Source organism: Exophiala viscosa, assembly GCF_022695815.1.
Source record: "Exophiala viscosa unplaced genomic scaffold EDD37scaffold_4, whole genome shotgun sequence".
Lineage (NCBI taxonomy): Eukaryota > Fungi > Ascomycota > Eurotiomycetes > Chaetothyriales > Herpotrichiellaceae > Exophiala > Exophiala viscosa.
Window position 1 is genome coordinate 1954946 of NW_026944356.1, and position 23995 is coordinate 1978940.

The 23995-nt window shown below is 51.6% G+C and overlaps 8 protein-coding genes across 8 annotated transcripts; 3 read left to right on the forward strand and 5 right to left on the reverse strand.

Moving 5' to 3' along the window:
- Positions 1-609: 609 nt before the first annotated feature.
- Positions 610-3616, reverse strand: EDD37DRAFT_384864 (uncharacterized protein). Its single transcript, XM_062812163.1, has one exon. It carries the CDS (start codon positions 3195-3197, stop codon positions 906-908), a length of 2292 nt encoding a protein of 763 aa, XP_062671278.1. The 5' UTR covers positions 3198-3616; the 3' UTR covers positions 610-905.
- A 2569-nt stretch (positions 3617-6185) lies between these two features.
- Positions 6186-7941, forward strand: EDD37DRAFT_385543 (uncharacterized protein). Its single transcript, XM_062812166.1, has one exon. The coding sequence runs from the start codon at positions 6454-6456 to the stop codon at positions 7777-7779; it is 1326 nt and encodes a 441-aa protein (XP_062671279.1). The 5' UTR covers positions 6186-6453; the 3' UTR covers positions 7780-7941.
- EDD37DRAFT_680642 (patched 1) lies at positions 7883-11847 on the reverse strand (the record flags this gene model as incomplete). The annotated part of the gene is made up of 2 exons (XM_062819727.1): positions 7883-8090; positions 8145-11847. 2 exons carry the CDS (start codon positions 11845-11847, stop codon positions 7987-7989), a joined length of 3807 nt encoding a protein of 1268 aa, XP_062671280.1. The 3' UTR covers positions 7883-7986.
- Positions 11848-12290: 443 nt separating this feature from the next.
- EDD37DRAFT_590580 (uncharacterized protein) lies at positions 12291-15446 on the reverse strand. The gene is made up of 3 exons (XM_062814508.1): positions 14911-15446; positions 14747-14858; positions 12291-14694 (listed from the first exon to the last, which is right to left on the reverse strand). The coding sequence occupies exons 1-3, from the start codon at positions 15110-15112 to the stop codon at positions 12732-12734; spliced, it is 2277 nt and encodes a 758-aa protein (XP_062671281.1). The 5' UTR covers positions 15113-15446; the 3' UTR covers positions 12291-12731.
- An 8-nt stretch (positions 15447-15454) lies between these two features.
- On the reverse strand, positions 15455-18238 carry EDD37DRAFT_386103 (fungal AP-1-like factor). The gene is made up of 4 exons (XM_062812171.1): positions 17437-18238; positions 16501-17383; positions 16089-16398; positions 15455-16037 (listed from the first exon to the last, which is right to left on the reverse strand). Exons 1-4 carry the CDS (start codon positions 17836-17838, stop codon positions 15890-15892), a joined length of 1743 nt encoding a protein of 580 aa, XP_062671282.1. The 5' UTR covers positions 17839-18238; the 3' UTR covers positions 15455-15889.
- A 1263-nt stretch (positions 18239-19501) lies between these two features.
- Positions 19502-20438, forward strand: EDD37DRAFT_649719 (uncharacterized protein; the record flags this gene model as incomplete). Its single annotated transcript, XM_062818166.1, has 2 exons — positions 19502-20297; positions 20353-20438. The coding sequence occupies 2 exons, from the start codon at positions 19502-19504 to the stop codon at positions 20436-20438; spliced, it is 882 nt and encodes a 293-aa protein (XP_062671283.1).
- A 1222-nt stretch (positions 20439-21660) lies between these two features.
- On the reverse strand, positions 21661-22182 carry EDD37DRAFT_608846 (uncharacterized protein; the record flags this gene model as incomplete). The annotated part of the gene is made up of 1 exon (XM_062815084.1): positions 21661-22182. One exon carries the CDS (start codon positions 22180-22182, stop codon positions 21661-21663), a length of 522 nt encoding a protein of 173 aa, XP_062671284.1.
- Positions 22183-22419: 237 nt separating this feature from the next.
- Positions 22420-23995, forward strand: EDD37DRAFT_385553 (gluconate 5-dehydrogenase). The gene has a single exon (XM_062812167.1). The coding sequence runs from the start codon at positions 22755-22757 to the stop codon at positions 23814-23816; it is 1062 nt and encodes a 353-aa protein (XP_062671285.1). The 5' UTR covers positions 22420-22754; the 3' UTR covers positions 23817-23995.

Consider the following 23995-nt stretch of genomic DNA (forward strand, 5'->3'; position numbering starts at 1 on the left):
GCATTCCCTGGCGATGTCGATCGTCGCTGCTCCTCATCATCCCAGACCTAGACTATCCTCTCAACGTGTGACAAAAGTGGTGGGTTACTCAGCAACTACTCTCCATCCAACTACACCTAATACCTCCTTCCAGACTGGACACGGCCTTCGGCGACCGGACATATCAGTCTGCGACAAGATGCATGGAAACCTTGTGCAGGAATCCCTTCAACTGTCGTGGCATGCCGTCCACGCCTATCATGATGCTTCGATGTTCCATGTTACGACACCAGGTCGTACGAGTATCACCCTCGTTAAACCCCGCAATATATGAGAGTTGAGTGCTTCGCCACCGCCCTAGTGGTGCACACATTGTGATATGGCAGCTCTCAATGATACTATCGTTGAACGACATGTGCACTACCAAGTTCGAAATCTCGCAGATCCTGCTGCAGGGTTTCTCGCTGACAGCATGACCCTTTTTGGCGACGGGATCATGCTGAGGAGGATCATCAGAGGCAACGAGACTTACCCAACGATGTGCCGGGTGCTTGACAATGTTCCAGTACATCCTCGATTCGCGTCTTCACGATGTGTTGCAACGCCTCTAGTCTGACCGTTGTCGTTGGCGGGACTCTCAACATCTCTGAAAAGTAAGTCAGTCGCTGGCACCCTAAAGTGCTACAGCTACAATTTACCCTTGCCAACCACTGGAAATGGCTTTGAGTTTCAGGAGCCCTCTCCCAGTGTCATTGCAGTGTTCCTTTACCGAAAAGAATTCTCCTTCTGTATGCCAGATGTTCAACGCTACCGCCTCGTTTCGTCCAAATCAAACGTACGCTAGCTCTTGTGAAATGCAAACATCCAACAACATCAATATCACTGTAGTAGGCGATCGCTCTCAGAACGCAAAATCGTCATGAGCATCAATTGGTAGGTCCCATCACCTCGATCGTCCTCACGCACACCTTGAACTTCTCTTCAACTCTTCTTCCAACTTCGACGCGCTGAAAACTCTCCTCCCTGCTGAAAAGCCCGAAACTGCCGAGCCGTTCAAGATCTTCTTCCATAGCCTCGTCTTCCAGCCGTCTGTATCCCTCGTTCTGAATGCCGGGCAGGAATTGAGAATGCCACGCCATGTAGATGTCTTTAGCATGCCGATTGGCCAATATCGACGTTGTGAAGTGTGCAATCTCGTTGTTCGGGATGGTGGTGGTCTCAGGCCCGTTGGCAACCTGTTGCGCAGTCTCATCTCCAAAAAGACTGTCTGTATCGTTTGCATTACCGTCCGCAGCCGCGGCGGCAGTCTCAGCCTCATCAACAACCGGCGTAAGTGTCTTCTCCCATACGACAGTATACAATGCTCGGTGTGCGACCACATTCTTTCTCTTCGCAGACCGAAAAGCCTTCTTGTCCAGATCGACGATTTCCTTCTCGATCCATACTCTGACTTCGACATCGTAGTCTTTGCCAAGCAGGAGGTGCTGCTCCATCAGGCCGTCCGTGTAACTAGTGTCCAGAGTGAAGTCGGCGTCCCGTCTGCCGCCCTTTGGTGGAAAGTGCTTGTGAACGTCCTCAATGGTCTCTCTCACATGCTTCATTGCCGAGTCCAGCTTGTAGGTTGACTTCAGAACATACTCTTCAGCGGTTTTGTAGGTGTCTACACCTGCGAAAGTGCCCATGACGATGTACTTGAAGACCTGCCGATCCTCTTCTTCATCTTCACTGTCGCTGTCAGAGTCGTCAGACGAATCGAGTTCGCTGTCATCCTCAACAGTCGTGGCATTGGAAATCTGGTTTGACGTGCTCAGACCCAATTGGGCTAAGTCTTTCTTTCTTTGCATGTTTTTCAGCAACTCAGAGTCGAATCGCTGGCTTCGTGGTGCTGCGGTCAATCTCTGCGTGGCATGTGTGCCGCTTTCCTTCTGTCGTGCATCCTCAAGGCGGTTGATCTCCTGAAGATCTTGGATGGCGTTGGGGTGTTGAATGTTTGACATTGCCGCCGGATCTGGGAAGCTGGACGTCGACGCACTTTGACCAGCACCGTAGACAAAGTCGGCGCCTTCATCTTCCTCACTTTCCTCGCCATCACTGTGGCGCACTTTACTCTCAGGGTTCTCGTCATACTGCTCAGGTAACTCAATCACTTCCAGTGGCTCGTTCGCTTGATCAAATAGTCTGAGCTTGGCTTTGTACTGCTCGCGAAGACAGTCTTGGCGCGCATACTGGGCAAGTCTCCGGTTCTCCGTTGCGTTCGCACCGTCGTACTTTGATCGCTGTGGTCGCTCTGGTCGCGGAGTCCGTACACGAGACGCACCGCGATCTTCAATGGGCTCTGAAAAGCGGACATTCTTCTTTTTGTAGCGCTTGTCCGCCTTGCTGTGTCGCTTAGCATGCATCCCTCGGCGCACATCGCCTAGCTCTGCGACTTTCTCGTCCACGCGAGCCAGCTCCTCCTTCACCAAATCGAGCTTCTTGATATCGAACAGCCGTAAGAGCCATTTGTCAATTTCTTCTGACGGGGGTTCTTGATAACTCTGAGCTCTTCTCCTCATATTGTCTTTGATATCGGCAATCCGTTTCCGTCTAAGTTTTCCGCACTCCCTTCGGTCGACGACTTGAGTGATATACTTGCGGACTTCGTCGAGCTCATTTCTTTCTGTGTCGGTGAACTTCCCTAAGCAGCGTAAAAGACCAATACTGTGCGTGGTCCTATCAATTGCCTCAAGATCGCGTTTCCGCTCCTTCACGGTCTCGTGATCAAAGATAACCTTTTGCTCATCTTCGCTGAAAGTCTCGAAGTTTGGAGGCAGTGTGAGACCGGCGAATGCGCCGGAAGGCTTTGTCATAGGTGCCTTGGCTCTCGGAATGTGTTGGTGTCTCATGGTAGAGGCCGAGGAAATTGGTCCACGCCTGCTGGGTAGCATGTCCAGGCCTGATAGGCGCTGATTTGGCGCGTTATCCTGGTCATTCTCGTCTTGATTGCGCATAGCGACAGACTTTGGCAACGGTACGGGCGTGATGGAGTCGGTATCCGCAGTCTGGGTCGTATCGCTTGGCTTCGAATGCACCACATCTGATTCCGAAAATTGTTGACTTGGTTCTTGTCCGCTGCCTTTACTGTTGGAGTATTCATTCACGCATTCCTCGTAGGACATGGTATCGCCAGCCCAGTGGCGGTAAGGTTCCACTGCAGTTCCTCGCTTTATGGCGAGCATTTCAAGGCCCGACGGTTGTGGACGCAGGGCGTCGCGCTCAGCCAGATTGTCGGAGTGTACTTCAATGGGTATACGCCCTGGCTGTGCGGTGCTCGAAGGATGAGCTTCGCCATTACGTGTAAAGGGCTTGACACTCTCGGCGTGTCGAGGCCTACCAATGTCATCTTTGGTGAAATGATTGCTCAGATCTGGAGAGCTCACGCTGTGTCCTATAGATGACTTTATGCTAGGGACAGTCCGCGTCAGCTCAAGCAATCGTCGTTCTCTCTCTTCCAGGGAAGTCTGAGAGGCAGGCGTAGGCTTTTGTACTGTATGGCCTAGGTGCCTGCTCTGGGTTCGGAACTGTTCAGCGGCTGCTCTTGAGGCAGGATTCAGTTCGCTAGGATCTTTTCTGGGACGGTGCGATCTGTACGAACGGTTCGTTAGTTGAGACGGAGTAAATCGGCTCGCTAAACGTACTTCAAGGTGTGTCCAGACATAGACTGTGTCGGTTTGGAATCTTGCAAAACATGTTGCTGCACGACATCGAGTAGATCTTCCGTATCCGGCTCGTCATTGACAGTGATGGCTTCGACACTTCGACTTTCCTGATCGCTTCTTGCAAAGGGAAGCATTCCTTCGTCAAGTTCAGAGTGGCCCTGATGTTCCTTTACTTCATTATCGACGATGCTCACATCGGAGCCATCGTCTTCGACTACCACAGTTGGGGAGGTGGTGGAAGACCCAAGAATCTGGCCCCGTTGCAAAGTGCGTCGAATAGCTTGCTCACGCAGCTTTCGACTCCGCTCAGCACCAGCCTTCTGCTCCCTTAACATCCATTGTCGGGCCTCTTGGAGCGTATCATCGTGTTCTCCATTGTCCACATTAGAGTCCGTAGAGACACTGGCTGATGTGGCTGGTTGAGAGACTGATATATTTTCACCTCGGAAGGCTGCAAGCATTCTTACAAGCTGCTCTTCCTTTTCACCTGCAGGTTGCTCCGAGCTGTCTGACAAGCCGGTTGTGAAGGATTGGTACCCTTCATCATCGAAGGTCTCGCCAAGATCGAAATCCTCATCTTGATAGAGCGGAAACGCTTTCTGATCACGCTTCTCGGATAGGGGATTGCTTTCAAGGGGCGACATTCCCGTTGTGATGAGATCATTGTGGTTCAGCGCTTCCGACCAGTCAAACTTGAAGTCGAGGACATTTGATTCCTCTCCGATAGCTTCCATCGTTACAGAGCCAGCATCTTTCTGCGGTGTGGCGAGACCGGCGATCTCTACCGCCTTAGGTGTAATCATGAGCCTGCGTTTCTTCTTGTGACCCGGGGACGGAGAACTCGCTCTTTTCGCAGGTATACAGGCCTTAGGAGCTGGGGATTCGGCACTTGTTGAGGTGGTTTTGGCGAAATTTCTCGTAGCATCGACAGTAGGGGCAGCTAGATTGGCAGTATGTGTGAGGTGGAGCGTGGAAGGTTGTGAAACATCGTGGCTTTGAGACGCTGGCAAGGCAGCGAACTGAGAGTTGCAAGATTGGTTGGCTGGTAGTGACTCGTACAGGTCATCTGATTCGTCAAGCAAACGCCAACGGCGAAGTTGACGTGCTTGAGATCGGATGCTCTCACGGCTTTCGATAGGAGGGAGTCGTTCATGGTGTAGTGTCGATGTCGTTGCCGGGCTTGATATTGCTTGTGTGTCGGTGTTGGATTCATCTAGTGCGATAATATCATCATCGATCTTTGAGGTGTTGGCACCCAGGGTGGACTTGTACCACTGAAGATAGGTCATTCTTAGAACAGCCGTTTCCAATCGACATGTAGGTGACGGTCAAGGCAGTTGAACTTGCGGGTAGGAACAAAACAGCAAGAGAGGGTCGGTGATGGAAGGGCAGCACAAACCCTAGGAAGCCCCGGAATGTGCAACGGTGAGGTATGTGGGGTTGACAAAGGAGTGGTAGAAGCCAAGCTAGCTTCGATGACAGACCCGGACCCCTTAGGAGAGACAAAACCGGAGGAGAGGGATGACGTGACTGGCACCAGTGTGAAGGATCAAGAGCTCTTGCATCCAAGGCACATTGATGGATGAGTAAAGGTCGGATGGTGACAGGCACAAGAAGGTTAAAGTGACCAGGAGGGAGCAGCGTCGTGAACACAGAAAAGAAACACAGAGAAGTACCCTGAAATGTTGAAGGATAGTGGATGGGAAATATCAGTGTGAGCACTCACATGAGGATAGATAAGGTTGTCGTAGTGGTGGTCTGGCAGGAAGCATGTGAGAGGCTTGAAGCTCACACCTCGAGTGATGGTGACTCAAGCAATGGGCGCTGCAATGATGAAGTTCTTCGCATCCAGTGCAAGTAGTCATGTCAATCATTCGAGCAAGTTCTCATCGAAATAAAGCTGACAGGTCGAGCAGGAAGTCATCCTTTCCCGCCAGTGTGCGACCGCCAAAACCATCAAGACAAAGAAAAAGTCGACTGACGATCTGCTAGGTCAGTAATAGGAGGCACGCGAGATGCGCAGCTCTTTCGAATGTAAAGGGTTCATGATGTGAGTGCAGCCACGCAGAGACAGATGAGATCAACTCGGCTGATGTGATGTCTGGAGATGAAGGAGAGGTAGAACGTGGACGGAGCCCGCCACTGCAATCAGTTCTGTATGGTCGAGCATGTCGCACCTGGCGCGTTCATCTTGACTGACCATCGAGGTTTGTATACACTGGCAAAGAGCTGGCATTTGGTGACATATTGTCGTCAGATTGTCGACGTTGAAGCACAAAATTCCCGAAGACTCTCGCCCTGAGTAGTGCAGAACGCGTGCCAAACAGCGGCTGCGCCATCTCCAAAGGAATCGTTTCCTAGAGTGTTGCGAGAAGACGCTGGAAGACTGAGTATTGTGGTTTTACCACGAGCCCACGAACATCAGCACATTGCGTCCTTCCCGGTGTACGATATAAAGCATGCAATGCCTTGGAAAAAGGAACTCTGAGGTTCTTAACCAGGTTCAACCCAAGACATATCGGCGTGCCAAGTTACAACACATTCCCGCTGTTTAGGATGATTTCAAAAGACGGCACCATTCCATAATGACGGATCGAATGACGGATCGAATGACGTCGGCATATCTTTCACCGTCTCCACAAGTTCCACCTGTTAACGCGTCTCCATTAAACGCGTTCAGACGCATCGCATTTTGACCATCTCGACAGGCGACACTGCTGCAACATCATATGCACACCACATCCTAGTCCATACACAGTCCGAATAAGTCTGAGTCATGCCATCGATAGCTTTCGAATCCCAGCCTCTCAAAGCGCCGCTCAACGACACTGCTCTCCGATTGCTAGGCGAGCTCACAACCGACAAGACCCGTACCACAAAACTCGCCAAACTCCTCAAAGATGCAGCCCAGCATCTGACCGAGACCGTGGGAGATGTTCGTGAGACCGCGCACGATCGGACAGAACGCTACGAAAGAGAACGGAGACGCCGAAAGGATAACGATGACGAGAATGACGTTGCCGAACAAGCACACGAGGAATTCCAAAAGGAAGTCGAAACTCTTACAAACAAGATGGACACGAGCATCCGCGCCATAGTCGACGACCAGATCTGGCTCGAGGACCTGCCAAACGTCCTGAAGACAGCATTCGACAAGGCCGCAAGAGCATCGCAACGCGCAGAACAATCCGGAGGTACTCAAATGTCGCAGTCCACCCGACATACCGTTAGCGACGACGAGGACGAAAACCAAGACGAAGAAGACGAAGAAGACGAAGAGCCAACCAACGGTCGCACCCGCTCTACCCAGACCGCGCCTGCATCATCAAACACACCACACGCTCTCCTCTCTTCAGCCCTACAAAAGCAACAAAAGACCTGGTCCACCAGAACACCGACCGAGAAATACGCCCACAACAACACCTACACCGGCTTCAAACGCAACTGGTTCGAAGGCGACCACCCAGGCGACGAGAAACCCCCCATGCCCGCCCCAGGACTATGGTTCGCCGCGGAAGAAGGCCGAGAAGTCATATCATCATCGCAACGACACCGACACGGCACCTCAGCTGAAGCCGATAACGACGACAACACCAGTGGCAGCGAGGTCGAAATCGCCAGCGAGAGAACCCGACTGAAATGTCCCATCACGTTCCTCTCCTTCAAAGACCCCGTATCCTCCGACAAATGCGGACACTCGTACGAGCGCTTCGCCATCCTAGACATGCTGAAGGCCTCGCAAGACAGACCAAAACAAGTCCGCTGTCCAGAATGCAACGTCCCCATGACGGAAGACGATCTGCAGCCCAACCCCTCGCTGAAGCGACGCGTGCAACGACTCCTCGCGCACGCCGCGAAGAAAAGAGCCCGCGGAGGAGAGGCGGCTACAAGCGAGGTCGATGGAGACGAGGACGACGAGGTCCGCGATGCAGGCACGCACAGACGACCAGTCGGTCTGGGAAGTAGTCCTGTTCCAGCCTCCACCGGCAAGAATAGGAGAAATGTCAAGGCAGAAAGGGCGTCAGGGAGTCGGCCTGGGACTGCGCAGACGGAGTCGTCAACATCGGGGATCCTGGATGTCGAGGACGATGATCTTGCTTGAGTCTGAGTTGATACCAGACAAAGATGCCTGTCGGCTGTATGATGCCAGGGCAGTGCACAATAAAGCTAAGATATTGAGTACGGCATCTTGACTAGCATTCGATATGGACAGAAATGATAGCGCACATCCAACACCGCACCTATTTTTTGGATCTACAAACTAATCCTACAGTACACAAGAAACATCTTCGTTTTTCTTTTCCACACTTCACTCATCCTCCGAATCATAGTCATCATCGGGCAAAAGACTCCTATACCTCCTACTCGCCAGATCTTCCTCCAAGCCACCCTCGCTCTCGGGGTCGATATAGCCTGCGAGTCAAAGTCAGTTTGCGTGCTGCAAGACAAAAGGAAGAACAAACTCACCTTCACCACCGAAAAAGCTCAACGCAACCGGCAACCACACCAAGGCATGAGTGCTAGCAAATATGACCAGCGCCAACCACACGCGGAAGTAGTAGACCTCGAAGATCTTACTGTGCGTAAAGGCCAGCACAGCCACGCCCAGAAACTTTGTGATCGTAATGCCACTGAACACACTGCCCCCAACGTTGACCAGGGCAGTCCAGGCTCGCACGTCCTTGCCCCGGAACTTGTGTCTCGCGCGCTCCAAGACCGACTTGCTGGGGAACATGAACGCGCGGGCAATGTGTGCGCAAAACTCGACGCTGATACCCACACATATCACCAGATTGACCAGTGAGACAGCATTGAGCGAAACATTAGCGAGAGCCATCACCCCGATTATGTCCACGACAATCATGACCACCGTAGCGGCAACGACCGCGCCTGTCTGCAAGGAACCCAACAGCGAAGATGTCAGCACAAATATGATCGCCACGGCCAGGCAGAGCAGCGTCGCGGTCAGACGGACTATGTTGCTGTACTGGTCGAAGAAAATGTAATGCTTGCTGTAAGGGAAGACCTTGATTCCATGCCGACTGGATATGTCGTCTGAAATCCTTCGTGCTGCGGCGTAGGAATTGATGAAGTCGTCTTGGCCGTGCAGTGGGGTGTGGAATGTCCGGAAATGACTCGTGGGGATGTCTGTATGGTTCTTGTCGATGACCACCGCATCCGAATACGCAGCTTGTCCGCCATTGGGACATTCTTCGTCCGTAGGAGCGTGGATCCATTTCTGGATGTACCGGATGAACTCTCCATCCTCAGGCATGCCACCAAGGGTAATGTTCCATTCTCCTTCTTGGAAGCAGGTATCTCCATTGTCCTCCTTACAGCAGTCAGAGATTGGGTTGAGCCAATAAAAAAAGTCGTCGAGCCAATTTGCGGTAGCGGAGTTGATGTAGCTGACTTCGGGCCGCTTAGACTCTTGCTCCAAAATATAAGCCAACGAGTATTCGTCGCATGTGGTAAAGCCGCCACAGAGTTGTTGCTGATGTTGTCTTTCCGTAACGTTTACGTCGCGTGTCACAAAGTACACAGGCGGCCCGGATCCGAAATAGTCATACAGATCATCGAAGTATTGAATCATGTAAGAATCCGAAGGTAAGGCGATACGTTGGTCCAAGCCCAATTCCACCCTCGGGATCAGTGCAATGCCGGTCGCGAACAAGGTGACGAAGAATGCCATTACGAAAGTCTTGACTTTCTTGTCCAGGAGACGCGGAGCGTAAACCTTGCGGATGAAGCGTTGCAACCAGCCCTCTTCGTCGCTACCGAAAAAGTGACCACCAGGCATGCTGACCGAGTTGGCTCCTCTCACCGTGACGCAAGGGAAGCAATCTGCTCGGAGGCTTTCAACGCGTCTCTGATTCAGAGCCAGAACCGACACGAACATTGTGACTTGCAAGACAGCATTGATGAACACAGCTCCTGCGGCATATGCTGCAAAGTTCTTGACAGCAGGCATTCCGACGAAAGCACCCATTGCAAAAGCAATTGTCTCGGTGGATGCTGAAAGCAAAATGCTAGGACCCATACGACCCAAAGCCTTTGCAACACGTACATCGATCTCCTCGTCAGGGTGGCTGACATTGACTCGCTCGAATTCATGAACAATGAGAAAAATGTTGTCGACTCCAACTGCCAAAACCAAAAAGGGAATGACTTCTGCGATGATCAAAGTGACTTTCACCCCGGCAGCAGAGAACAAACCGACAGAGCCGGAGACAGACATCAGGACAATCACAATGCCGACCACGCCCAAAGTGAACTTGGACTGCACGAACGCATTCGAGGGATGATTGAGAAGCGATTTCATGGACAAGCTCGCCGAGCCCAGAGCGAGCGAAGCGTAGATGAACATGACAACGTAACTGATGGCCACAATTTTGGCATCGGTGTTGGTCGACTTGTTCAGCTCCTCCTCGAGGCTGATCTCTGTGTTGAAAGACATGCGTAATCCGCGAGCTCGGGCAGATTCTTGATAGATTAGCAGGTCATGTTTCAGGGCACGTTCCCATTCTGAAGCCCTGGCCTCGCCTTCTGTTCCCGGTTGGTGATTGTTGACTACCCAGGTCGTGACCAGTGCTTTCGAATTCAAGATGTCGTCAACGCTATCATAGCCTCCGAGGATACGGCCGGGCTGCAGGGGGTCCATGAACTCTGGAAGACACCTCTGGTCACCAGGATGGGCCGCGCATAGTTCGATCTGGTCTTTCCAGTCGCTGGTAAGCCCGGCCCCGAACCATCCGCTGACAGACTGAACCACGCATGCCGAACCGGTAGGCTTGAAACAAACATCCTTGAGCGTAATGCCGTTCTCTGAGGTCATCATGCGCGAAATGCGTTCTTCAACGTCGAACCACCAGTCTAGGGTGTCATACTGCAAGACGGAGCTGTTTGAAGCCGCGGAGTCGTTGACCAGGAACACTTGCTCCGTTCTGTAGAAGGGACCGAAGTTCTCATCGAAAAAGGTCTTTTCTTGAGCTGCGTCAGAGCTGGGACTAACCCATAGACGAACAGGATCTCTCTCGACCTCGAACCTCAACCACCCCAAGCTCAACAGACCGATAATCACGATGTTGGTGCCAATGGTCAATGCTGGATATCGAGCACAGAAGCCACCAAGCTTGTTGAATGCTCGATCAAAAACCTGATTTAGGTAGTAGTTACGTTGTGGTCGTTCCAAGAGGCCAGGATTATGAACGAGATCGCCCTCATCCTCATCATCGCTCGGGGCAGCGTCTTGAAGTAGCTGCAGCCTCTCGCTTTTCCACTGCCTGTGCTTTCGGTAGGCCACATGGCCGGAGATTGCCGTGATGAGCAGAAGCAGCGCGATCGAGTAGATTATGATTACCGCGAAGGACAGACATGGCAGTTTTCCGACATGACAATACTCGACCGAACTGACAGGTTCTAAAGTGGGACACACAGCTGGACAGTCGACACAGCTGCACCGGTAGTTCGGGTCGGTATCATTGCAGGCATAAACCCGAGGGTCTTGCTGCTCCATACCTTGCGCATCTTCGTATCGAGGTTCTTCAAGAAAGTTGATCTGAAACGGGCTGCCCAGCAGCTTCTTGTCGCCCAGAAACTTCGTAAATTCGGTGTAATTCTCCGCACCACCACCGATAAAAGCCATGGCTTTGCCGCCGCTCGCGCCGTTCTTGACCTCTTTGCAGCTGTCGTAGAAGCCGCTCTGGTATTCTGTTGACCATATGTTATCGAGCTCGGTGACGACATCCTTCCCATTACTGGACTTTCCCGTGTTCGTGACGTTGACGAACATGGACTGGTCCGGAGAGCAGGTGAATGTACAGAAGATGTTGAAGAAATTCTCCTTGCAAGCAGGACATGAAGCAATGATCCTCTGTGCGAGGTTGAGATTCTTTTTCAGAGTGTCCACTTGTCCCTCTTCACAGCAGACATCGGTATCCTGCCATTTTGGTCCACACAGATCCACTAGCTTCCCACGCAGTTCGTCAGAAGGAGCAGATGCCTTTCCATTGTCAGGACAGGGCAGGTCGGACCCGAAGAAACCCTGCTTGCCACAGCTGCCACGTATTGCGCAGCGACCAGCTTCATGAAGGGGTGTCGCAACGGCGGACGCGAAAGGCATGGAGCAGACAGCAGCCAAAGCCGCAACGGCTGAAGTGGAAAAGCGCATTGGAAGGTTCGTCAGTCGGAGGAGGAATGGCTGGGGTTATGTTTTAACTCGAATTGGGCGTGAAAATGCTGTGGCTCATCGTGTAATCGAATAATGCAGGTGCTAGTATGTGCTCCAAGAAGCTGATGCTAGAGGAGTAGGCTCGATAGCAATAGATGTCCAGGAATTGGTTCAAGGAAGGAAAATGAGTGGTGTGTTTGTAGAATACCCAAGCAGGCAACATGCGGAAGTTGCAGATGTAGATGCAATTGTGGTTGGAGCCTCGGGCGTTTCCCACGTCACCGTTTTTGCTGGTCACGCTACAGTACATGCAATTAGGCGTTCTCCCCACGGATCGCTTTTACCCCAGCCACGCCACTCATTCAGGCACTGTCGTCGGAGAATAAGGTGCCTAGGTAAATTAACAGCTAAGAGCCAAGTTTAACGGGCGGCTTGCAGTTTCAGGCACCAAGAGTCCCGACACGTCATTTTCAGGTTCGCAGATGCTCTTGCTCGAGCACCAGCACCCACATCTTGTAGCGAGCAGTGGTGAGGGAAAAGAAAGAATCTGCTGCTCCACAGCAACAAAGCAGAGAGAAATCCTGACCCATCTTTTGTTCTCGATGACTTTCTCGGCTTGAGCACACTATTGACTTTTTTTCTGTTCTCTAACAAAAGAGTAAAATACATATGTGAAGGGAATCTTCAGCCGTAGAAGGAACCCGCCAAATCTCCCTCCTCAAGGTCGAATGTCAGCCGGTTCTCGATTCCAGCCAGAGCCTCCCATTTTTGGCCTTCCCATGGCGCCTCAATGATGCTCAAATCCGTCTGTCGCTGTAAAATTTGCGACAAGTTTCCTTCGCTCAGCAGAATGTGAAACACGCCTACTTCGAGTGTCGATTTGCTCAATTCTCTCCCGAGGCAGCTGCTGGCTTCGTCTCGCTGGGCTTCGACTCGCTTGGTTTTGCGTCCGATGCGCCTTCTGTCGCTTTCTGGAAGCCGCCTCGTCCTCCGCGACCACCGCGACCACCGCGATCATCCCCACGACCACGGCCCCGGCCCCGGAACCCACCTCTACCTCGTCCACCTTCACTGTCACTTGCTGCTCCACTCTGATATCCTCCTCGAGTTGGGGGCGTGCTGGTTGCAGTCGATGCTCCACGGCCACTGCCTTGCCATGTCCCGGCGCCGCCTTGGCTGTGACTGTCGCGCTGGTGCTGATGGAAGCCTGTGCCTTTCTCTTCAAAGAATACAACTCTCGGAGATTTGCCGTTGGGGCCCTTGTGCTTCTGGACTTCGGTCTGAGCACGAGTCAAAGCACCCTGAGCAACCTCGTGGTTGTCAAACTGGACTCTCCAGTTGTTGTACTTGTTGCCCATGCGGAAAATGTTCTTGATCTTCTCGCGATCCTCCTCGGCAAAGCAATCCTTGACAGCCTGCTCCGTATCAACGAATGATACGTAAAGTGCAGTCGGCGGTTTGCGCTCTGCCGCAGGAGTTGCAGGCTTAGCCTTTGATGTTTCGCTGTCGCTTACCTTATCTCCACCAGCGCCATTGGTGGCGGGGGTGGCAGGTTTGGCCTCGAACGAAGATGTGGTGGGAACTGCACCAGACGAAGGCTGTGGCGTGAGTGGTTTGCCCTGAGTCACGGGTGGTGCAGGTGAGACCGCAACAGGAGGCGTGGCTGCCTTTGAACCCGGTGCCGGTGCTTGTTGGGCGGGTTGGTTGGGTCGGGATTGCTGTTGAGCAGCTTTCGCTTGCTGAGGGAATGGCTGTGTTGGCGCGGAGAATTGCGGTGTACGATTCTGCGCTGGACCGGTTGGTGCTGTCAATGGTGGTGCCTGCGCTGCGCTGACGGTAGCCGGAGGTGCAGGTGGCTCTTGAGAAGCTTGAGCGTTTGGCGACTTTCCGCGATGCGCAAAGTTGAAGCCCTGAGCACGCATCTCTGTGCCAATACGACCGCCCTCAATTTCAAGGACCAGATAGCCAAAAGCGGCATCCGCAAGGTTGAAGTTCCACATATTCTTGAAGGCACTCTCGTCCACCTGCCCTGCTGCAGTGCCGCCGACTGGACCGCCGAAAGGATTTCCTCCGTTCGCAGTGCTCGGCATCTTTTCAATTATGTCCAGCGCACTATGGAGGAGTTGTTTGTGATTGACATTGGATTCAATAGCCTGTTCAACGTCGATCTTCACCGTCTCCCATACATCCTGGAAAGATGCCTTGGATGCGGCCAGCTTACCACGGTAGTGGTCCAAAGACGGGTTGACAGAGAATTCGTTGTAGGAGCTGCCATATCTGAAATGTAGACCCGCGGAAATCGAGAAGTCGGCCTTCAAGGTAACAGATAGCTGGTTGAGAATACCATCTCTTGCCGGAGACGCATGCGTAAGAAAGATGCGGGTTTCTGAAGGGTCATAGACACGATTGGCGGTGTCAATCAGAGAGCCGATCTGCAGCAACGTTGTCCACATCGTTCCTTGACCACCAGCAATGTATGTCTTGCCCTCGCCGTTGTCGAAGAGCTTGTGGATTACGACCGCACCACCTAATCCAAGCAACCGTAGTTTCACGCCACCAATGTCAAGTAATCTGGAATTGACTTCGTCGATGATGTGTAGGTTGTCCACCTTGTACTCCCCTGATCGGAAACGCTCCAGGACCCGCACATCTTCACAGGCTCCCCATACAGTGTAGACCGGCACGTCCAAAGTTATCTGCTTGTTGAGGAGAAGAGGCAGTTCGGACAGAGGGATCTGCTCTGGAGGGAACATTTGTTTGACCGGCCGAGGAGGCGCGGGCTGAGTGATCTGTTTCTTGACATGTTCACTCAATAAGGGTGAATACTGGGCGACATGTTTCAGAGTCCTGTTATGATTTCAGCTTGCGTTCATCCAACTCCGCCTCAGAAATGTCTTACTTCTCAGCTATTCTCTCCAGCGAAGTGTGGTCATAAAATCCAAAATCACCGGTGTGAAGGATGTAGTCGGCTCTTGCAGTTCTTGCCAGGTCATTTAGAGATTTGAGGTTACCTATAAATCTTTAGTTCGGGTGGTGCGATGTTTGATGAATGGGGAAGCTCACCTCTGACATCCGCAATACATAGGACACGAACGGCACCAGCTTGGATCACACGGCCATTGTTTGGAAGAAGGGCCTGCGCTCCTGGAGTAGGACCAGATGCAGTTCCGTTGGGTAGATATCCTTGATTAGGGAATTGCGGTCGTGGCTGTTGACGGGTCAGAATCGACGGAATCGCAATTGGGGCGAAGCCTCTGGATGCCATGATGATTAAGAGCAATGGGGATGAAGGGAAGAAGAAGTGAGAAATGGGAAGATCATCAAAGACTTACGGAAGCCATGAGTGAGTGCAAATTCGCAAACAGGCAGTGAATGATTCGGTCTCAAGACAAGGCGCAGGCTGGTTCAGAGGTCGCGCGGCGGAAAAAAAGAAGAGCGACGCGACACTATTAGTATTACAGGAGCGGCTGGTGTGATGGAGAATATAGAGGGGCGATCCGATTCACAGGAGCGCGGACAAGATAATAGTCGACAATGGTTCAGAACCTGAAATGGAGTGAATGTCTGAAGTTGTCTGAAATGTACATTTCACCCTCACGAAGCACAGCCAAAGCTGCACCAATCCATCCGCCAAAGGGAACCTTCTCACATCGGGCCTTAGCCTCACTTGGCATCGCATGCCGCCTTTCCTCTTTTATACATTGACTGACCTTAACATGTACAAACAGGCGACACTGGGCCATAGATGAGAATGATTTCTGCACATCTTATTGAGATCCTGCTTATATTGTATAGTTGGATTTCAACTATAGCAATCTGATTTCAAGATGTCTGATAAAGAGCGTGGTAGCACGCATCACGAGAGAAGTTGGTACATTCAAAGGACGATTCCTCGCAGCCATAACTCCAAATATACCACGAGTGGCTCCATAGCTCATGCATACTCGTTTTCCTCCGTGATTCCCATTTTGATGATGGTCGTAGCATGTGGTTCGCCCTCGTTACTCGCCGTAACTCCAAATCAATGGACCTCCAGCCTGCCTTAAGTGGTACCGAGGATCTTGTCGACATCCTTCCTGTCCACCACTGCACCGCCTTCAGAGCACTTCGCCTTCGCGCGTAGCTCGCTACAGAGGTTGTCAATGTCAATTTCGCCATTGCGGAATTTCTCCATCGATTGAAGACGATCCCTGGAGCAAGTGTTAGTCAAGTCTAAACACCCAAATCCAGATTGTACTGACCATATCTTGTTACAGCTCATTGGTTTCTCAGTGTCAGGAACGACATCTCCATTCTTAGCATCCTCGACCTGTCTCATGAGATCACCCTTGGGCTGCTGATCTGCCACAATATCGTTGTAATTGTGGAGGGGGCTACCCAGGTCAGGCAGTGGATACGCATCGTTGAAAAATGCTCCAAAGTCTTGCGACAGAATGTTGTCTTGAGTCTCCCGGTAATCACCGAACAAGACTGGGTCGAAATTGTTGTTGTTTTGCTGGGCAAGCCAGTTGATGCCGTTGTTTTCAAGGCCAGGAGTGCTGTTAAAGAAGCCTAATGAATTTTCGTTAGCCATTTGAAAGATAGCCGACACAGGAGAATCTTCTACGTCGCCAGAAGCCAGCTGTGATTGATCACAGCTATAGTACTTACCACCGAATGCAATTTGGTTCTCTTCCTGAATAGGATTGAGGCTGAGGTCATTGACCTTATTCGCCGGTGAGTTGAGGCTCGGCTCAGGAGAAGTGCCAATGGAAGATATGTGATTCTGTGACTCTGTGGAAGAACTTGGCGAGTCGGAGTTTGAGTTGGAGATACTCGAGTTTGGGTATAATCCAGGCGGATTGCTTGAGACGCCATTCTCGATACTCGGCCGTGAATTTTGTGTGGTGGCGTTATATGTAGTCTGGGGGAAATAACCACCCATGGACGCATGTCGGCTTGCTTCGAGAATCGAGGGACTGAACAATCCCGTCAGGCTATCGACACTGCCATGCTGCTCCTTTTGAGTGGTCTGAGATGTAGAGGACGCCGCCTGGCCGTTACTCAGAGGCGATTGGCTTAGAGATCCAAACCTAGCGGGCTGGTTTTGAGAAGCTGAAGGGGAACGACGATTGTTGGTACTCGGATTTGGAGACTTCGAGGCGGCTGTGGGCAATGATTCTGCTCGCTTGGCAGTTGCGATCTGCTGTTTTTGAGCAGTCGAAGTGCCGAACAGCTTGGTGGCGGGCATTGGTGGAAGATCGCCAAACTTGGGAAACTCGAATGAAAAGTCATTGTTGCCCGTGTTCCGGGCTGGCTGAGTCACGACTGGCTGAGACCTGTTCAAGCCGTTACTGCTGATCCATGACAGTCGTTTTCTATATTCCTTCAGTTCGACCTGGAGTCGTTCCACCTGGGCTCGGAGGAGACCGTTTTCATGATTGGTGGATTCCGAGGCCTTTTCAAGGTCCTCGACCTTTACTTCCAGATCCTTAAGGTGCTGCTCCTTGCGTTCGCGGAAGGCTCGCTGAGCGGCACGGTTTTGAGCCTTTCTCTTCTATGATAAGGATTAGCACAAAACTAGCAGGATCGTGAGCCTTGTACACATACCGACGTAGGTTCGGAAGTCAATGGCTTCCGTCCGGGCTTTTTGGCAGTCTTGTCTTCTCCCTCGCGTCGCTTTCCTCCTCTTTCATCGTCGTCATCCTTTCCGTCGATGCTTTTTCTCTTGTCATGGAGCACGCCAGGGATATCTCCAATCATGCGGGCGTTCTCATCAAAGTCGAAACTTTCATCGCCAAAGTCGACCTGAGGATCAAAATCCAGAAAGGGGCTTTCGTCGCTGAAGTTGAGGTTTCCGGATCCCGGCGCACTAGACATACTGGGGGTAAAGTCGAGGCCGTGGGAAGACGTCTTCCGTCCTGTCGAGGACTGATTGGAATTTAGTGCAGCCATAAGGAGATCTTGTTGTTCAGGTGAAAGGAAGAGGCCTTCTGTGGACTGACGCGACATTGAAATTGAAGCGCCTGGTGAATTGCAATGTTTGTCTTCTTCAGAAGTACGTCGACTTAGATTGAATGGAGCAGTTGACCGCGGAGGTGAACGGAACGATCGGAGCAAGAGATCTGATCCAAGAGCCTCTTTCCACTGCGTGTAGGAGCAGTATCAAGAGGTCAGCTATGCCGGCGTGGAATTGCGGTGGTATTGGAAGGCTGGATGGGAAAGAAAATGAGTTGAGGATGACAGAATAGTGGGTAGTAGAAGTCAGAGCGTGGGTAGGCGGGGCGGTGACCGCAGAGCAGCGCACCCTGAAATATAATAATGGGGCTTGAATATAGTTTCCGGTGCCAGTGAATGAGGTATATGACAGGGAATTGACCTCCTTGATAGGACAATATGATGTATGCTAACAGGCCGAGATACCAGAGCGAAAAAGGTACCGGAAAGACAGAGTGGTGAGATCTGGTATGGAGAGAATAATGGTGGTTGTGGTGGTTCGAGGGACTGATGAGCCAACGAAGGAGGAAAGTTGCTCCCTCCCTCTCTGCACCACGCCTCAAGCGATAATTCAGTCCCCTGCCAAGAGGTCCGCCATTGAACGCAGTCCACTCTTTTAATTAAAGCCGATACACAGTAGGGACCCCTCGAATACCAGGTAGCTAGTATGAATTCAGCCCTGGTAGCCTGGAGACCGCCCGGGAATACATGGAATATTCTCCCGGGTTTAGGGATCCGGGTGCCTTCTCTTCCATTTCAGATAAAGAACCTCAGTCTCTCCATCAATGCAATATGTTCCTTCTCCCAGAGACATGACTAGAACTGGAATAACGAGGAAGATCCTGGCCCTGTTACAGCCTTAGGGCGTTCAATCTGTGGTTCTGAGTGGAGGAAAACCACTCGGAGGGCCTGGGTGAGATGTGGCGAACTATCCCCCAGTGGGAAGCATTGACTTGCTTTGAAGTTGATTTCTAAGCTGCTCAGAGTCGCGGCTGGTCCATGCCCATCCATGATTGACCACCCTCAGCACCGATTGAGTTGCGAAATTTCAATCAGGCACTCTTCCCGACCGTTATCCTGCTGCAACCAATTGTAACTTGATTTTCGACTGCTTGGACAAATGAAACTCTCGCTGGCGTGGCATCTTTTGAACATACATTCTTGCAGGAGACTTGACTCACGTTGCTTACTAGTATTGAGGTCCTAGCCTCAAATTCGCGACGTCATTCTTCTCATGGTCTCGTATTTCGTTCTTGTCACCTGAGACTCTCGGAATCACTGATGCTTCTGCGTGCGGAGCAAGCCCAGCACGCCCGGAAAGGGCCTGGGAAGACTGCATCGTTGTCTTGAAACAGAAGACAATTCAGCATTTGAAAGCGTAGTAGAACCGGTAATCGGAGATAGCTTTTGCAGCTGGGAAGATCTCAGCTGTTTTGCTTTGCATTCTGTCTGGCAAGCCAGGGCTGTGACTCTGAGAAGCGTCGCGGGGAGATCGTCGGACTTTGCGATCGGATCTGGCAGTCTTGGCAGAGTCGCCGTGTCGAGTCGGCAGGCGCAATCTTCAACTACATTTCATGTCAACGACATCTGCACCCGATCAACTTTGTGACTCTCTCTCACGCATCCCCCCTTCGCTCATTCCGTTTATTAGGTCACAAGTCCTCCGATCTTTTCCAGCATGAGTTCCAACGAGGTGACAGCGCTCGAGAACGAAGTCAAGGAATACCGACTACAACTGGAGACGGTGCAGTCGAGTCTGCAGGATGATCCTGATAACAGTGAATTACAGAGCCTGAAAGCAGAACTTGAAGAAGTCATATCCCTCACCGAAGCTGCCATTTCCGAACTAAAGCCTGCCTCAGTATCAACAAACGCTGCACGACCGTCCTCGACCGACGTAAAAGAGAAATGGTCGAAAGAGAACCACCCAGCATATCAAGCTGGCTATCGAAAGCCTGATGTCGAGCCAGAAGAGTCGGCCGGTCCAGTCACATTCTCCGTCAATGATACAGTTATGGCCAGGTGGAAGACCGGCGATGGCGGTTTCTATACGGCTCGCATAACGTCCATCACCGGCTCAAAGAGTGATCCGGTGTATATTGTCACCTTCAAGAGCTACGGCAACACCGAAACCCTGAAGTCTAAAGACATCAAGCCACTTTCGAATGAAGCAAAGAAACGGAAGGCTGATGGCATGTCAGGGTCATCGACTCCAGTCGCACCACCGTCAAATCCGAGTGTCATATCTGCTGCAGCAAGCGTGGATCCCACACTGGCACAGCAAGCGAAACGTGAACCGAGTAAAGTCAGTGACGGACCCCTTCGACCAGCCAAGATACCTCGCAAAGTCAAGGCGAACAAGGAGCTAGAAGCGGGTAAATCGAAATGGCAGGATTTCGCAGCGAAAAGCAAAGCCGGCAAATTCACCAAGAAGGACAGTATGTTCAGGACGGGCGAAGGAGTCAGCGCGAGAGGTGAGGAACAAGTGCGTTTGACAGCAGATTTCATCGTACTAACTGGCTCTCTTAGTTGGATTTACTGGCAGTGGACATGAGATGCGCAAGGATCCGACCCGATCACGACATATCTACGAACAAGGCAATCAAGACGAGTAAGGAGTCTTTGGAGGGGACGGTTGGCAGGAACTCTTTTCGCATCCAGTATTTGTTTTGATTGAGCGTTCAAAGTCTTTACGAGGCACTCGCTGACCGCCTAGCAAATTGCAGATGACAACATCGACATATCACTGCATTTACAGCAGGACCTGTGGAATCAAGAATTTTTCAGACAAGTATTTCCTTACCTGCATGTTTACGCTCTCTGACATACCACGTTGTCGTCTACAGGGTCTCGACCAAACGTCAAGGTTTCGACCTACTTTTCGTAAGACCCTCAACGACGGAGCAAGCACTTGTTAGCACCCTGCTATGGCTCGTCCTCCGTAGCTACCCATCTGTACTGACAGAGCAGGATGTAGAGTCTCGTTTCATCCTTCTCTAGAGCACTACCGTAAGTGCGGGAAACAATGATCAGGTCTGGGAGTGAGTCCCGAGACCACCTTCGGCCTCCTGGTTTTATATCTGCCGCACCACTCGGCGCACAGCTATCTAATGCTGCCTTACCGCCTGCGATACTGCTATCTGATTGGTATATCATCCTTCCAGCAGAAATACAAGTAATATATCTTTATTTCATACAATTTTGCCTGACAATTAGCTTGTATCTATCCCGTGTCTTGACTTTGGTAATGATAAGTTCTCCCGGCGAACTTGAACCATCGTTGAGGCGTGAGGGTGTGGCCACCAGATATGAGCCGGCTTGTGCCTGGAAAGTAGATCGTGAATCCTAGAGAGAAATCCTAACCTCCTCAGACCGCTGAGGGTGTTGACTTGGGGATCGTGAGTTCTCGGACTCCCGTGCAGTCAACACTTAATCTGGTTCCCGGAATTCGGGGGTGCAGCTTGACATGTGAGCAAAGAAAATCCCTTCCTCAACTAGGGGTTTCCCTCGACCTGTGACCTTAACCATTCAAAGCCAGGTGGTTAAGTTCCAGGTTAGAGTTTTTGTTGTTCAAAAAAGGTGTTGATATCTTTGTGACTCTGTGGGAATCGAACAGTCGCATGGGTTACGGCCTAAATTATTGTGAGTGCCCGTTGTCGGGACCGCATGATGTGAGGTGGCCGCCATTCCTCGTAACATTGACAGTAATCTGAGAGTCCTGGCGCCTACTTTCAAGTCCGCGTCCAGTCAGCCATTCCTTCTGGAGCAGATGCATCGTTCATGTCATGCAGTTGCAGAATCATATCCCATTGTTATCTTTTTGGTCATTGTGCCGCCTCATAATCCACCCTGTATCCTGAAGCTGCTCACCACCAAAACCAGCATATTAATGACTCCCCACAGAAGCGGCGTCCATGTACTCATAGCAAAATAACCAGCGTTGTAGACCGCCCCAAGCACCAACCCAACCATGGTGCCTGCAAGCAACGCCTCTAAGCCACCGAGAATAACATACACCAGCGGAACAATCCATACCCAACCCAGTGTTTCGCCGATCGGATTGTCCCCCAACAACTTCCTGTTCTTTGCACTCATTTTCCTCCCAGCAGGCGAAGCAAGATATTGCCTTCTCTGCGTTGCGGAGCTGAATTGCATTAGGACCGCCCAACACGCAACACAGAGGTGCGCCGACACGATGGTGATAGTTGTCCAAAATAGCGTGTATCGGTAGATGTCGCCCAGATAGTAGAGGTATTGTGCCTCGCCTGGTTCAGCGCGTACGGGCCAGTACAAGGCCGGGAATTTGGGTGTTTTGTAGGTGCTTGGGACGCCTGCGCCGTAGACATAGGAGCCTGACATATTGGAAGGAATGAAGGGTTCGCTGATTGAGGTCTAGATGGGGAATGACGGTAATGCAAGTGGTGGTCGTTGCCGCATGGCCGAAAAGACCGCGGACAACGAACGAGTACGAAGCAATACAAAGACTGAAGAATCATCAATCGATGTTGATGGGACATCGGAGGTCAACGTGCGCTTGTATTGTGATTGGTTTCATTTTCCTACCCCGGATTTTACGGCCATGAGACAGACGGTCGACATGCAAGACTACCTAGTTACCTCCACCCATGTCCTCGTTCCAAATGCACAAGTCCGCTTGAGAGAAGCGAGCTTCGACATGGCACTCTTAGCCCTCTCGTGCTAGCATCCCACAATCGCCATAACTTGTAGGAGTGTCATTGGGTGAGAGCGGATGATTAATCCGTCCTAAACCTGGGGGTCCAATTGTTTCATCATAAGAGCGTCATAACTCTTGACGTAGGCTTCATCCACTAATATGACGGGCTTCACTGCATTCGAAGTGAAAAGTGAGGACAAGAAGGTACTACTTCCTTTTGACCTTATCCCTTGATTATCTAGACATCTTTCCATCAATGCCAACCAAAGTGCCCATTCGAACCCTCAAGCCATCACAACCCTCTCGTCGCCTACCTGTCACGATATCAGCACCACTTCTTCTTCATCGACCAAGTCTTCCTTCCATCACGGCCGCTCAACCTCGTCTCCTCGGTCTCAAGAACCACTTCAGTACCATCCCCTCCACCATGGCTTCAAACAACAACGCAGACTTCAAGCTCGACAGGCTCTTCGATGTCAAAGGCAAAGTCGCCCTCATCACCGGTGGTGGCTCCGGCATCGGTCTAATGGCTACCCAAGCGCTTGCCGTCAACGGTGCAAAAGTGTACATCGTTGGCCGTACCGAGGAGAAACTCGAACGCGTGGCCGAAGTGTACGGCAAGGACATCGCCGGTGAAATCATCCCCGTAGCTGCCGACATCTCCAAGAAGGACGAAATCAAGAAACTAGTCGAGTACATCAAGTCCCGCGAACAGTGCCTTTGCATCCTATTCAACAACGCCGGCATCTCAATCAACACGCAGCAAACTGAGGCAAAATCTGCCGAGGAGATGTCTGCCAACCTCTTCGACGACGAGAACGAGACTTTTGAGATGTGGACCGACACGTACAGAACCAACGTGCCTCAACTGTACTTCATGACCACTGCCTTCCTCCCACTCCTCCAAGCCGCGCACAAGCACAACGACAACTTCTCGGGCACGGTCATCAACAACAGCTCTATCAGCGGCATCGTCAAGACCTCGCAGCACCATTTCGCGTACAACGCTTCCAAGGCCGCTGCCATCCATCTGACGAGTATGCTCGCCAACGAAATCACCCAGAATGGCCTCAGGATCCGTGTCAACAGTGTCGCACCCGGCGTGTTCCCCAGCGAAATGACTGCGTCCGAGAGCGACGACAAGCAAAAGTCCCATATCCCCCGTGAGAAGTATGCCGAGAAAGTGCCAGCATCACGACCTGGTGAGGAGAGAGACATGGCGAATGCCATCTTGTTTTTGGCGACGAACCAATACCTAAACGGCCAAACCGTGGCGGTAGACGGTGGTTACATTCTCAGCGCGGGTAGCGGGCCATGAGTCTGCATTTTAGAACGACGACGAGGTCAATCAGTAGGGCTCGAATAGGAGAAATGAAGTCTGATGTAACGATACTCATGCACGACTAAAAGAGGCACATGTAGCCAGAGAATGCTTCACAAATGAAAAGTGAATGAACAGCCAAATCGTTTCACCTTCGTTTCCAAACCAGAACTTCT